Below are 16,468 nucleotides of genomic sequence, written 5' to 3'. Positions count from 1 at the left end.
ATGGTTATATTTTTACAGGGCTCCTTCTGCACGGTGTGGCCAACCCATCGCCACTTTCTGCGCTCAAAATTATGCAATAAAAAAATAAATTTCCAGACTTTACCACTTATCCCGATTTGTCTTATGGTTTTTCAGCAAATGGGAACAACTTCCCACTTCCCACACTATTAGTAACACTAACGATTTACTTTAAAGAGAAAAAGACACTCGATTCATTTCTAAAGATGAATAACCTCCAATGAGTTTTGATTGAATACAACGGACCTCAGCCAGGGCACACACATATGAAAATATGTTATAATAATAAACAAATAATAAAATGAAAAAATAAATGAGCAATTTATAGCGCAATATCCACTAAACGTGCTCAAAGGGCTTTACAAAGGGTCCCTGGCCAACAGCAACATTTAACATGTAGGACGGGGCATGACGCTTGTTAGGCGATATTACAATTCTTTATGAACAGAGAAAACGTGGTTAACGGCCATGTACACATTTTGCACCTGAGTACGGCGAGAGAATGTGAGTAAAGAGCCTTTTCCAATGACTCAACTATGCGCCGAGTGAGGCTCGAACCCAGGACCTTCCGATCCGAAAGTGAGTGTCATACCACTAGAACACATAGCCGCACCATATTATTCATAATATCGGATTACTCTTCAAGACATTAAAAATTTAATTGGATCATGTAAAAAAAAAACAACAGTGGCAAAGACATCATAAAGCAAAATGTGGATCGACACATTACATCAAAACTCGAGACTTATGTCACAAATCTTCGATATGGCAAAACTAAGGTGTGTTTCGTTTAAAAATCATGGAATTCAAAATTTTCAATATATTTCTTGAAAATGGTGTGTATAAATTAATTTCAATAAATGCTTTTTTATTAAGGTAAAATATCAAACTTGCGTCACTTATAATTTCTGAGCTAGATACAAGTCTCTAATCTTTTCTGGGTTTTTTTCGCATCTAATATATATATATATATATATATATATATATAATATAAAATATATATATATATATATATATATATATATATATATATAATGAAAACTGATCATCCAAATTGAGGCATAAAACCAATATGGTTGAAGCAGGAGAAAAAGCTTTTGTGAAGTTGGCGAAATCAAGCCAATCGTCAAGCCCAAGCAAAATCCAACTGGTTCAAGCCTCATCCGGTCTTCAATGACCTAACGACTTCTGTGACCGAATCAAACTTTTATATAGAAAATACCAGGTCACACTTTTTAGACTACAATCAGGACCCAATCGCCGTAAACACCACAAATTACCAGTTCTACTTAATGAATACAATCGGAAAACAACCCCCCCCCAAAAAAAAAAAAAAAACAACAAAAAAACAAAAAAACAAAACAAAAACAAACAAAAAAACAACAACAACAACAAAAAAAAACAAAAACAAACAAACAAACAAAAAAAAACAACAAAAAAAAAACAAAAAAAAACAATCAAGGCAATATTGAATATGCAACAAGGGCTAAAATGAATACATTTTTTGATATCCCATAACGATAGTCAATCATCGCTCTATACGTCTTACAATAATGCTTACCCACTTGCTCATTGTTTTGATTGAAGCATAAAAGTTTTTCACCGAGTTAAGACTTCTCGAAAACGAATAATATGAACTAGTTCATGATCATCTTTATTTTTTATTTCTCGGCCTAAAAGCTTTTTGAAAATCCAGAAAGTTATTATAAGTTTTTCATCGAGTTTGACTTCTCACTAATCGAACACAAAAAATGTAAACGACGTAGACTATGGTTATCTCTATTTTTATTTCTGGGCCTAAAAGATTTTTAAAAATCCAGAAAGTTATTATAAGTTTTTCATCGAGTTTGACTTCTCAATAATCGAACACGAAAAATGTAAACGACGTAGACCATGGTTATCTCTATTTTTATTTCTGGGCCTAAAAGCTTTTTGAAAATCGAGAGAGTTATTATAAGTTTTTCATCGAGTTTGACTTCTCAATAATCGAACACGAAAAATGTAAACGATGTAGACTATGGTTATCTCTATTTTTATTTCTGGGCCTAAAAGATTTTTAAAAATCCAGAAAGTTATTATAAGTTTTTCATCGAGTTTGACTTCTCAATAATCGAACACGAAAAATGTAAACGACGTAGACCATGGTTATCTCTATTTTTATTTCTGGGCCTAAAAGCTTTTTGAAAATCGAGAGAGTTATTATAAGTTTTTCATCGAGTTTGACTTCTCAATAATCGAACACGAAAAATGTAAACGATGTAGACTATGGTTATCTCTATTTTTATTTCTGGGCCTAAAAGATTTTTGAAAATCGAGAGAGTTATTATAAGTTTTTCATCGAGTTTGACTTCTCAATAATCGAACACGAAAAATGTAAACGACGTAGACTATGGTTATCTCTATTTTTATTTCTGGGCCTAAAAGATTTTTAAAAATCCAGAAAGTTATTATAAGTTTTTCATCGAGTTTGACTTCTCACTAATCGAACACAAAAAATGTAAACGACGTAGACTATGGTTATCTCTATTTTTATTTCTGGGCCTAAAAGATTTTTAAAAATCCAGAAAGTTATTATAAGTTTTTCATCGAGTTTGACTTCTCAATAATCGAACACGAAAAATGTAAACGACGTAGACCATGGTTATCTCTATTTTTATTTCTGGGCCTAAAAGATTTTTAAAAATCCAGAAAGTTATTATAAGTTTTTCATCGAGTTTGACTTCTCACTAATCGAACACGAAAAATGTAAACGACGTAGACTATGGTTATCTCTATTTTTATTTCTGGGCCTAAAAGTTTTTTTTTTAAATTAATAGATTTATTACAGCTTGTGATTGAGTTTTCATGCTTAGAACTATATTTAATTAATTTGAAATTTTAGGAAGCACAATATCCACTAAATATGCTCTAAGATGCTAAAATGCATCCCAAGCCAACAGCAACACTTTAAACGTTGGACAATACATGACGTCTGTAAGAGGCTTTTATGATATTTTTTCGACAAAAGCAACGCTGCTACTTGCCAGATACTTAGTGTACACCTAGGTACAGTGAGATAATGTCCTTAAAGAGCTTTCTCTAAGAATTCAACTTTGCCGTCTCTACAGTTGTTGACTCGAAGGTTCGGAGACGTGAGTCATACCAATAGGCCACAATTTACAAACCATTTGGTTTATAGCTTGGAAAGAGAAGCAAACGGTATTCAATTCCTCTGTGTATTTTTTTTTCTTGACAACCTACAGCTTTTTAGAGTCAGATTCTCCGAAACCACTTTTTAAAAATCCTTATATGTCATGAGTTGCATAGTTATTACATATCCTAATATGGGCATCTATATTATACGTTCATTGCATAGAAAGAGTAATTATATCTTTAAATTATCACAGATGCTTGACATTAATTTTAACTCATGAAGTACGTGTCAAAACAGGATGTAACATTCTGTAAATAATGATAATTATAGTCACAGAAAATCTAAAAATAAGGAAGCTATTAAACCTGACCAAACACGTCTTTGTTGTTTTCGTGTTCAATCCATTTCAATGCTCCTTGCAATAAAAACCTATTTACCACCTTCTCAAGTGTTTTCAGAGCTTTAAATGGCATATCACTCCACTTACACCTCTTGAGCCAAAAAAGTGTAAATTAAAAACGATTATGGCGTCCTCTATTTTCTTTGTGTTTAAATTCATATTTCCTGATCCTGACATGAATTCTATGGTCAAACACTTATGTCAAGTTTCCAAATTTGGCTGAAAGAGAGATACTGCCCAATATAAACGGACGGTTACTACATGGAATTTCAATTCTACTGCAAGACAAGACTTTGTAACGAGTGAGTATTTCCATTCGATAGATTTTGTAAATGTTTTTGATTTACTATTTTGTTTTCTTTCTGATTTTTATAAGGCGAGAGGAACTTTCTTGTTCTTCTTCTTCTTCTTCTTCTTCTTCTTCTTCTTCTTCTTCTTCTTCTTCTTCTTCTTCTTCTTCTTCTTTTTTCTTATTTTATAGTTGTTGTTGTTGTTGTTATTATTATTATTATTATTATTATTATTATTATTATTATTATTATTATTATTATTATTATTATTATTATTATTATTATTATTATTATTATTATTATTATTATCATTTTTATTATTATTATCATTTTTATTATTATTATTATTATTATTATTATTATTATTATTATTATTATTATTATTATTATTATCATTATTATTATTATTATTATTATTATTATTATTATTATTATTATTATTATTATTATTATCATTACTACTACTACTAATTCTATTACTACTACTACTACTACTACTACTACTACTACTACTACTACTACTACTACTACTACTACTACTCTCTCCTGTCATCCACGAATAAGAAACATCACAAAAGAAACATTATATGAATGGAAAGGCGGTATTCTGTTCAGCTCAAAGAAACTTACAAGAACTGTCTCTGGTTTCCCGCGCCTCGATTATATAGCGCTGGTTTGAATTCCCTGATTGGATTGTTCAGAATACCAAGCAATCCGAGGAATGTACGGCCAACTTCGAACTCGATGGTGTTATGTCCTAGCAACCAACGCCAGGTCATAACACATGCCAATATGATTACTAATTGAACAAATTCTTTCAGATATTCAAGTACCTTGAAATCACAGATGCCTTGGATGAAGATGGAAAAACAATGTCTTCATCTTGCAACTGTGCTCATTTTCATCGTCCTTTTCACCGGGACAGACGGTGAGTCATATTCGCAAATCCATTTTTTAATGTGTAGTGATAATTGTGATAAGTGGAGAAGAGACGGAATAGGAAAGTTGATAACATCTGGGATGATAGAAGGAAAGACAGTTAGAGGAAGTCAAAGAATAACTTATCTAAATAACCTAAGAATGGCCAAAAGTGATTTAAACAGCAACACAGATTTCATGCGTACCGCGGAGGATCGTGATTCGCGGAGACAGCTGACCGGCAACGTGCTCAAGAATACAAGCCAAGATGGATGATGATAATTTTAACCGGGCTGGGTATTTATTTAATGCTAAAATTCCAGTGTTTGAACCCCTGTAATTGTCGCAAGTCCTTACAGACCGGTGTGTCTTTTTTACGAAACCCGCCGAAACCCGCCGAAACCCTGCGAAACCCGACGAAACCCGCCGAAACCCGACGAAACCCGACGAATCCCGACAAAGTTATGGGAAGTAGGTGGCTCTGGGGAGTGAACCCAGAACTCAGGGAAGTGTACACCATTGGGGAGTGAACCTGGGACTGGGTTTCGGCGGGTTTCGTAAAAAAGAACCAGTGCTTTTTTACGAAACCCGCCGAAACCCGGCGAAACCCGACAATATCCAGCAAAGTTATGGGAAGTAGACAACTGTGGGGAGTGAACCCGAGACTCAGGGAAGTGTACACCAGTCGGGAGTGAACCTGAGACTAAGGTTATCGGGCGGTTTCGGCGGGTTTTGTAAAAAAGAATTAGTGCTTTATTACGAAACCCGCCGAAACCCGCCGAAACCGCCGAAACCCGACAATATCCGGCAAAGTTATGGGAGTTTGGCAACAGTGGGGGGTGATCCTGGGAGTCAGGGAATTGCACACCAGTGGGGAGTTAACCTTGGACTGTGTAAAAAGGATATCAGTGGGAAATAAACCTGGGATTAAAGGGAGATGGATACCATTGAAAGTTGAAGCCGGATATGGGAGTTGAGTACCAGAGGAGAATGAACCTGACACTATAGAAGGTGGGCGCCAGTGGGGAGTGAACATGGGACTCAGGGAATTTCACACCAGTGGGGATTTAACCTGGGACTGTGTAAAAAGGATTTCAGTGGGAAATAAACCTGGGACTAAAGGGAGATGGATACCATTGAAAGTTGAAGCCGGATATGGGAGTTGAGTACCAGAGGAGAATGAACCTGATACTATAGGAGATGGGCGCCAGTGTGGAGTGAACCTGTGACTCAGGGAAGTGCACACCAATTGGGAGTTAACCTTGGACTGTGGGAGATGGATAACTGTGGGTATCCGAGCCGAACCATAGGAGTTGGGTACCAAAGGAGAATGAACCTGACACTATAGAAGGTGGGCGCCAGTGGGGAATGAACCTGGGATTCAGGGAATTGCACACCAGTGGGGATTTAACCTGGGAATATGTAAAAAGGATATCAGTGGGAAATAAACCTGGGACTAAAGGGAGATGGATACCATTGAAAGTTGAAGCCGGATATGAGAGCTTGGTACCAGAGGAGAATGAAACTGCCACTACAGGGGGTGGGCGCCAGTGGGGAGTGAACCTGGGACTATGTAAAAAGGATATCAGTAGGAAATAAATCTGGGACTAAAGGGAGATGGATACCATTGGGAGTTGAAGCCGGATTCGGGAGTTGGGTACCAGAGGAGAGAGAAACCTGACACTATAGGAGGTGGGCGCCAGTGGGGAGTGAACCTGGGACTATGTAAACAGGATATCAGTGGGAAATAAACCTGGGACTAAAGGGAGATGGACACCATTGAAAGTTGAAGCTAGATATGAAAGTTTGGTACAAGAGGAGAATGAACCTGACACTATAGAAGGTGGGCGCCAGTGGGGAGTGAACCTGGGACTATGTAAACAGGATATCAGTGGGAAATAAACCTGGGACTAAAGGGAGATGGATACCATTGAAAGTTGAAGCCGGATATGAGAGATTAGTACCAGAGGAGAATGAACCTGATACTATAGGGGGTTGGCGCCAGTGGGGAGTGAACCTGGGACTATGTAAAAAGGAGATCAGTAGGAAATAAATCTAGGACTAAAGGGAGATGGATGCCATTGGGAGTTGAAGCCGGATTTGGGAGTTGGGTACCAGAGGAGAGAGAAACCTGACACTATAGGAGGTGGGCGCCAGTGGGGAGTGAACCTGGGACTATGTAAAAAGGATATCAGTGGGAAATAAACCTGGGACTAAAGGGAGATGGATACCATTGAAAGTTGAAGCCGGATATGAGAACTTGGTACCAGAGGAGAATGAACCTGACACACTATAGGGGGTGGGCGCCAGTGGGGAGTGAACCTGGGACTATGTAAAAATGATATCAGTAGGAAATTAACTGGGACTAAAGGGAAAAGGATACCATTGGGAATTGAAGCCGGATTTGGGAGTTGGGTACCAGAGGAGAGAGAAACCTGACACTACAGGAGGTGGGCGCCAGTGGGGAGTGAACCTGAGACTATGTAAAAAGGATATCAGTGGGAAATAAACCTGGGACTAAAGGGAGATGGACACCATTGAAAGTTGAAGCTGGATATGGGAGTTGAGTACCAGAGGAGAATGAACCTGACACTATAGGAGGTGGGCGCCAGTGTGGAGTGAACCTGGGAGTCAGGGAATTGCACACCAGTGGGGAGTTAACCTGTGAATATCTAAAAAAGGATATCAGTGGGAAATAAATCCGGCTTCAACTCCCAATGGTATCCATCTCCCTTTAGTCCCAGATTTATTTCCTACTGATATCCTTTATACATATTCCCAGGTTAACTCCGCACTGGTGTGCAATTCCCTGAGTCCCAGGTTCACTCTCCACTGGCGCCCACCTCCTATAGTGTTCCTTTAGTCCAAGGTTTATTTCCCACTGATATCCTGTTTACATAGTCCCAGGTTCACTCCCCATTGGCGCCCACACCCTATAGTGTCAGGTTCATTCTCCTCTGGTACCAAGCTCTCATATCCGACTTCAACTTTCAATGGTATCCATCTCCCTTTAGTCCCAGGTTTATTTCCCACTGATATACTTTTTACATAGTCCCAGGTTCACTCCCCACTGGCGCCCACCTCCTATAGTGTCGGGTTTCTCTCTCCTCTGGTACCCAACTCCCAAATCCGGCTTCAACTTCCAATGGTATCCACCTCCCTTTAGTCCCAGGTTTATTTCCCACTGATATCCTGTTTACATAGTCCCAGGTTCACTCCCCATTGGCGCCCACCCCCTATAGTGTCAGGTTCATTCTCCTCTGGTACCAAGCTCTCATATCCTGCTTCAACTTTCAATGGTATTCATCTCCCTTTAGTCCCAGGTTTATTTCCCACTGATATCCTTTTTACATAGTCCAGGTTCACTCCCCACTGGCGCCACCTCCTATAGTGTCAGGTTTCTCTCTCCTCTGGTACCCAACTCCCAAATCCGGCTTCAACTCCCAATGGTATCCACCTCCCTTTAGTCCCAGGTTTATTTCCCACTGATATCCTGTTTACATAGTCCCAGGTTCACTCCCCATTGGCGCCCACCCCCTATAGTGTCAGGTTCATTCTCCTCTGGTACCAAGCTCTCATATCCGACTTCAACTTTCAATGGTATCCATATCCCTTTAGTCCCAGGTTTATTTCCCACTGATATCCTGTTTACATAGTCCCAGATTCACTCCCCACTGGCGCCCACCTCCTATAGTGTCAGGTTCATTCTCCTCTGGTACCAAACTCTCATATCCGGCTTCAACTTTCAATGGTATTCATCTCCCTTTAGTCCGAGGTTTATTTCCCACTGATATCCTGTTTACATAGTCCCAGTTTCACTCCCCACTGGCGCCCACCTCCTATAGTGTCAGGTTTCTCTCTCCTCTGGTACCCAACTCCCAAATCCGGCTTCAACTCCCAATGGTATCCACCTCTCTTTAGTCCCAGGTTTATTTCCCACTGATATCCTGTTTACATAGTCCCAAGTTCACTCCCCACTGGCGCCCACCTCCTATAGCGTCAGGTTCATTCTCCTCTGGTACCAAACTCTCATATCCGGCTTCAACTTTCAATGGTATCCATCTCCCTTTAGTCCCAGGTTTATTTCCCACTGATATCCTTTTTACACAGTCCCAGGTTAACTCCCCACTGGTGTGCAATTCCCTAACTCCCAGGATCACCCCCCACTGTTCCCAAACTCCCATAACTTTGCCGGATATTGTCGGGTTTCGGCGGGTTTCGGCGGGTTTCGTAATAAAGCACTTATTCTTTTTTACGAAACCCGCCGAAACCGGCCGATAACCTTAGTCTCAGGTTCACTCCCGACTGGTGTACACTTCCCTGAATCTCGGGTCCACTCCCCACAGTTGTCTACTTCCCATAACTTTGCTGGATATTGTCGGATTTCGCCGGGTTTCGGCGGGTTTCGGCGGGTTTCGTAAAAAAGCACTGGTTCTTTTTTACGAAACCCGCCGAAACCCAGTCCCAGGTTCACTCCCCAATGGTGTACACTTCCCTGAGTTCTAGGTTCACTCCCCACAGCCACCTACTTCCCATAACTTTGTCGGGATTCGTCGGGTTTCGTCGGGTTTCGGCGGGTTTTGCAGGGTTTCGGCGGGTTTCGGCGGGTTTCGTAAAAAAGACACACCCTTAGAGACTGATTTTTAAATATAATATTAACCATACTTTAAAATTGAGATAACTTTTGGTGCCAATGTTGTACGGGGTTCGATTCCGGCTGTAAGCTGCTCGAAATTGAGTACTTGGAAAGGTAATTTTACTGGCATCTTCTAACCATACTCAATTGTAAAATGTGAGCTTTATTGGAAACAATGCTATCTCTATCAAAAAAAAGGAAAAAAATGTTGTACACATTACATACTACATTTTCAATGTTGATGTTGGCTTCAGATTCTTGTAGAGAGCTATAAACACAGTAGGCTGATATTGTGCTATATAAAAGCTCTTTTCTTTGTCTTTGTCGAAAATAATTGGTCAGAAATCAATAAAAGAGATAATTGTGACATGTTGTGAATCATATCAAATGCATAATGTCCATTTGGAGTAATAAACCTTTAATGAACTTTTCACAAATATATTTATTATTATACTTATAATTATAATACTTATATCATCATCATCATCATCATCATCATCATCATCATCATCATCATCATCATCATCATCATCATCATCATCATCATCATAATCATCATCATCATCAACATTTTGAAGGATTGATGAAAAAAATGGAAACTGACAAAATAGGACCGATTACTCTAAACTGAAGTATATTGGGGCGATCCTTATGCTTAAGTAAGCCTAATTTCTGCAATTTGAAATTATAAAATATCTTCAATCAGAGATGTGAGTATGTTACGTTTCTCCAGATTAAAAAACATATTTCCCCAATTCTGATGAATTTGATTTTGAATAAAGTTTATCAAGTAGTTTAAGCCGAAATGATATTAAATTGATGAGTCGGGCAACAATTATCAATTTAAGAGTATTGATGATCAGCATGGCCGATCACAATATAATCATGTAATCACCATAATCATTTCAACTAGGTAAACATGTGGACCCTTGCCCATCTGGATGGAAGGTTTTTGACAAAGAGATATCTACTCTCTGTCTACATGTCAGTAGTGACCTGCAGTATTGGACAACAGCCGATAGCAACTGTAAAAAAATGAATGCCAGTCTCTTCAAGCTTGACACAGAGGCCAAGTACACATTTTTCAAAGGTAATTATAAAATGGTATTGGATAATTCTCAGTCCGTAAAATACAAATTCTTAGTAGATGTTAGATGTTAGAACTTGCAGAATAATGCAAAAAATAGACTAGAATCGAATAGAATCCAGAAACACTATGTTTTATCCCCTATTGTAAATTGTTCCCACAATTCCTTCAAACCACACCTCCTACTATTTTGACAGTTCCATGTCAGTCTAGAAATCTACCCCCTAAAATTAAGAGCAAATCATATTCAACCTGAAACGTCTTAAACCCTTAATATGAATGCTAAACCCCGCCTTTTATGACAATGTTATTTTGATAATTGTCCTTTTCTCATGTACCAATTAAGAAAGATTGATTAACTAGTACTTAACACGATAACCTGTCAACTAACTTGGACGTAAAAACTGTCCCAAATGCATCATTCACATATCAAGTTTTACTAATATGCCTGCATAGTGCACTCACTAAACCCATTTGCTGATATATAATTGACCTTTTTGCACAAACATTCTTGAATAACCTTTCTTACAAAATCACCACCCCACAAATAACTTCACTACATCATCATTATCACTACCCCCAATACTACAACTTCTCCACCACATCAGCACCACTATCACTACAGCAACCATCAGATTGTCGTCATGAGCATTACTACCACCACTACTACAACCACAACCAGGTCATCTTCATCACGACCAACACGACTGATGTAGTGGTCACAGCGATACTCTTATCTGTAGTCATTGAGAGTTCTCTTTTTTTGGTGGGTGGGACAAGGATCAAAACTGAGTACTATTCTACTGATTTAGTGACAAGCATTACACTTGTATTATACAGGGTGTTTTTTTCTAAAATTACTATTCGATAAAGAATTGAAATTGGGTTAAAAACTAGAATTGATAGAAACATCTAGTCTGTTGAGTAGTTTTCCATCACTATTCAAGTTAATTATGGTGAAAATTTCAGGAAGATGCTAAAAACCGTTACGATACAGTCAAGGAAAATTTGGAAGAAAAAAAACAAAGAACGTGTTTTCATGTTTCTCTAAGCATTCCATTTTCATTACTATATTGCCAGAACTTGCAACCACAAGAGATTCTAGTAAAGGACTTTGGATACCGTTGTTCAAGTATCCCAGTTCTCTTAAATGGTTAAACAAAGACGGAGATATTACGGTAAGATCTCTCTCTCTCTCCCTCTCTCTCTCTCTCCCTCTCTCTCTCTCTCTCTCTCTCTCTCTCTCTCACACACTCTTCTTCTTCTTTTTCTTCTTCTTCTTCTTCATTTACTTGCAGTCCACCTTTGATGTATCGTCGCAAGTTTTACATCAGTAATATTTAACATGACATAGTTGTATATTGTAGTCTTCTTATAAAATGCTCCAAATCATATTCTCCCACCGCGCCTTCTGTGAGAAAATTCCAAAGTCAAATTATTGATGGCGTAAAGGATTGCATGTGACTTTGTAATTTTGAACTTGGTGTTTGGTATCCCTGTCCGTGACCCCTTGTTCTTGAAATTGTTGGTCTTAGTTGGAGCTCATTAATTTCGACTTCTATCAGACCTTTGAGCATCAATATTAAATATCAAACAATATTACTTTAGATCTTTTTCTTCTTTCCTCGAGTGTTATCCACCCCGAGTTCTTAACAATGCAAGTTACGCTTATGATTGTTCTGTAATCACCAGTGACCATGCGACCTGCTTTCCCCTGCACCATTTCAATTTTTATTCTTGTTTGTCTCTTTCACAGGGTCCTAAACAACCAATGCCAACTCAGCGATGGGTCGTATTCGCGTTTTGTAACAGTTTGTTTTGGTTATTTTCTGCGAACAATTGCCTAAGTTCCATCTCATGACATTGATGTTGTTTGCCTATTTAGGGATGTTATAAAGAGAGATTTGATGCTGTTGTTAGACCGAGATATTTTGAAGTTTTATCTGGAGCAAATTTTGAATCATGAAAGGTGTAATCGGATATCAATGGATTATGTTTGTTGGATTCATAAAACTTTGCTGGATTAAAGTCCATAAGCCACCTCTTTCCCAATGTTGAAGATTATTTAGATCCCGCTGTATTTGGATTGCATCTGATATATTATCGATTGTTCAACGAACAACTAGCCTTCGAGGCTACCATGGCAGGAAGGTCGTTGATGTATAGTAAAAACAGTAGAGGCCCGTAACTGTTTCATGGGGAAGGCCAAATGTTACACGCTCTATGTCAGAAGCCTGGCCGTAAAATGTAACTTTTTTGAGACTGATATCTTGGGAAACTGGAAATCTCTGACAGAATGTTTCCTTGGATACCATAATAATAGTCTTTGTTGAGTAGGCACTCGTGGGGAACTTTGTATAATGCCTTTGAAACGTCTAAGAGAATGCAATCAATTTGTTTGCCCTTATTCAAGCTGTTTGATAAGTCTGGAAGTGTATTTATGAGATTTTTCTCTTCTTTGTTGCTTCTTTCTAAAACCGTGTTGATAATGAAACTTACTGTTAGGTTCAAGGTGGGTAATGACGTAAATATGTAAAATATGCTCCATTAGCTGCTGCATATATATGCAGGTAAGAGACACAGGGCGATAGTTCTCAGCTTTTGTTTTATCTCCTGTCTTGTATTACGGTACAACAGGTGCCTCGTTCTATTGACATGGAATCCTTCCCTGAGTAAGCGAAGTACGAAAAATAACTGAAAGGATTGGTGCAATTTCATGAGCGAGTTCTTTTAAGAATCTTCCTGAGATATTATCGGGCCCCCGTTGCTTTGTGTGGGTAGATCTTACAGAGAAGTTTAAGCACTCCTACTTTGTTGATATCTATTTAAGGCAATGGGGCATGCGGTCTTTCCTTGAGAGCAAGATATTGTTGTTCTCTTTTGTAAATATGCACAGAGGAAAATTGTTTATTCAAAATATTGACTTTAGTCTTTGAGCCACTGTGTAATATATTATTATCTTTCCTAACTGGTACCACACCCGATTGAGCACGTTTTTTTCTCTTGACAAATTAATGCCCATAATGATAATAGATGGCATTCGTATAATGCATTTTCAAAATTATATAATGCTCAATGCGCTTTGTATTGGATGAAAAAAATGCATCTCTTGTGCTACAACCAACAACCTCCCCCTCCCCCCCCCCACACAGACCCACAATTGAATATACACAAATGGGATTATAACCATGAAGTATGTCTCAGATTAAAAATAGGCAAACGTGAAAAAGAAATGTTTTAGTTTCGATTTAAAAGAATTAATATTTGGTTGTTCCCTGATGGTTATAAGGATAGAATTTCAAACACGGGGTCTCATGACAGAAAAGGATCGCCCGCCAACACATTTGTATTTTAAAAGAGGAACTAAAAATTTAGTGTTATCAGATGATGACCTTAGTGATCTGTTAATTAGGGTCATAACATTTTATTTCGCAGATAATTAAAATTTAAACAGAAAGCCGAAAATCAACCATTACAGTCACTTTCAGAAACGATTTAAAGCAAGTCAGTTTAAAGAGGACGTACAGAATATTTAGTCGTCGATCTGTTGTTTTTAGTAATGACTTTATGTTTTTATTGTTTTTCGTTTTTGGCTGAATAAGGGTTTTGAGCCCGAAACGTTCCATATTTGGTATTTTGTCATAATATTTTTTTTGTGCATATTATTGTTTTACAATTCACAGCAGTTTAGTATCAGTTTAGGACAGTAGACAACTTCAAACTCAACTGACTTTGAATCTCCCAATTACACAACGAATCGTCTACTTTAAAAACATTAAACATTATGTTTAAAATATCCGAAGCTATAAGGTCGATAGATCTTGCTACAGAAAGGTCTCAGATCAAGTCAGTAGATCTAGGAAAAAGATCATCTATTTTCTCAAGTTTTATATCATTAAGTGAATGAAATTTTAATTTTCTTCATAGGTAACATCTCTTCCCAAAGCGCTAAAAGAGTATCCTCATTGGTACAGTAGCGATCACGACCGTAACAAACATGGGCTTGTATATCGTCCAACAGACTACTTGTATCGCTATGACCAGGTCGGAACTGTTCCGAATTACGTTTGTGAAAAACGAGCAAGTAAGTACCACACAACGTGTTTCCGGATCTTTATAAAACCAAAATTAAACAAACAAACAAAATAAGAACAACAATCAAATAAAAACAAACAAACAAAATAAACCAAAAAAATGATATTTTAAAAATAAACAGAAGACTTGAAGTCTCTTTTTGATTTAATGGATATGGATCATGGTTGCATATATTTTATGTATATGACAAATTTGCTTTTGTTTCCCTCTAACACTTGACACTATTTCACTTCCTCAATTTTGTGAGATGCCACAGAATTCTGAGGTGGGTTATTTTCTATGTTGGTTTGGGAATAAACTATATTCTTTCTCTTTTTATTGGGGAGGGGTGGGGGGGGGGGGTCAAAGGTGACATCTATCGTTTTTAAATAACAGTCAAAAAACTTCTGAGTGTTAAAATAAATGGCCCTATGCTAGAGGCTAGGTTTTTGTTAAATCATTTAAAAGTTAAATTTCCTAAATCGGAAAATTTGATTTTATAATCAGTTCTCTTAATCTAGTTTATTCCGACCTATTACAGATCGACATGGAGTCACATATACATCCTCACTTATAAATAGAGTAACGCCAAAAAGAAAAATGAAAACATGTTAGCCCGTACATAATACGCTCTGTGTATAGCCAAAATAATTTAAACTTTGAAAGGGATTTTTCATCTTCCAACCTGCTTTCTGTCTTTGTCTTGGAATGAAATTACTTTCTTTGTTTTGTCCTGACCCTGGCTGAGAGGGAAACAATCAAATGTATTGTTATTTTTGGGAGATGATACTTTTTTCCCAGTAAATCATCTCTCTGTTATGCACTGTGTTATATTTTGTTTGCATGTTATATATGATTTGTAATCATTTGAGTGTGTTCCTCTTAGTAGGGACCTGTACTTAATGTCAGGATAAGACATTAAGGTGATCTCAAACTCAGTACACTGATAGTGTGCTCTTGGAATCTACATATGTTTCCTATGTGAACCAATTCCCCTTAGTCTTACCTTTTCTTGAGTGCTTTAATTGTAACTCTAGAACTTTTTACTATACAATTTTCTTCCTTTTTACTGGCGCTGATATGACTGACCTTAATGTGTCGCAAGCGCCGTAAAAACCTTCAAAATAAATAAATAATAAATAAAATTCCAACCAATTACCAGATCGACATCTGGGGTCACATTATATACATTCACACATATAAATTGAGTAACGACTAAAAGAAAAATTGAAACATGTTATGCTTGTACATTATACGCTCATTTGTATAGCAAAATAATAAACTTTGAAAGGGATTTTTTATCTTCTTGATGAGAAAGGAAAAAAAAAAAAGGGGGGGGGGGAGGGTATAAGATATTTTGTTCACAGAATGTATAATCAACTCTTGTGATTTTGAACCAGGCAAAAAACCGTTACTGTGTCAATTGGTGATATTAATTTAGTTCTGTGTATTAAATCAAAAAGAACTCATTTGATGATTTCAAAGCAATCAAACAACCGAATATGTGGACAGTGGTCACAAAACGGTATTATATCGGTGTACAGTGGGTGCCAAAAGATGAACATAAAGTCAGAAATATGAAATTAAAATTCTAGTTTTATGCACTAATTGGGAGTCCCGAGAGCTCAGTTGGTAGAGCACCTGCTTCCCTATCAAAGGGATCAAGATAGATCCCAGGGGCAGTCGAGATTTCTGTTTTCTGACCACCCACCCCCCCCCCCCTTCCACCCAACAGTGATTGGGTAGCTGGGTCTGTTAGATCTGGCGGAGAATTATTTCGATATACTAGCGTCCTATCCAAAGGGTAGCAGGTAATTGCTATTGTCCTTTTCACGCTTTAGAATCCGAGATAAACTCCGGCTCCATGGGACTAATGGCTCTAAAAGGACTACTTATGCACTCATTGAAACAA

General features: G+C 37.7%; 1 protein-coding gene across 2 annotated transcripts in view; it reads left to right on the top strand.

Annotated features, from left to right (window-relative positions):
- Positions 1-3,741: 3,741 nt before the first annotated feature.
- The window catches only part of LOC144981125 (uncharacterized), a 35,171-nt gene continuing 22,444 nt past the window's right edge, over positions 3,742-16,468 (top strand). The window contains exons 1-5 of one of the 2 annotated variants that reach the window (XM_078929274.1): positions 3,742-3,853; positions 4,663-4,769; positions 10,309-10,485; positions 11,563-11,660; positions 14,410-14,566. In XM_078929274.1, the coding sequence (XP_078785400.1) occupies positions 3,813-3,853; positions 4,663-4,769; positions 10,309-10,485; positions 11,563-11,660; positions 14,410-14,566 (580 nt within the window). In that variant the 5' untranslated portion in view covers positions 3,742-3,812. The remainder of the gene's footprint in view (positions 3,854-4,662; positions 4,770-10,308; positions 10,486-11,562; positions 11,661-14,409; positions 14,567-16,468) is intronic. The other variant, XM_078929275.1, reaches the window with a different exon arrangement.

This window comes from Berghia stephanieae, chromosome 10 (assembly GCF_034508935.2).
Source record: "Berghia stephanieae isolate SIO BIC M18660-M18661 chromosome 10, UCSD_Bste_1.3, whole genome shotgun sequence".
Classification (NCBI taxonomy): domain Eukaryota; kingdom Metazoa; phylum Mollusca; class Gastropoda; order Nudibranchia; family Aeolidiidae; genus Berghia; species Berghia stephanieae.
Note: the sequence above shows the minus strand (reverse complement) of the source record. Positions and strands in the feature narration are given on the sequence as shown.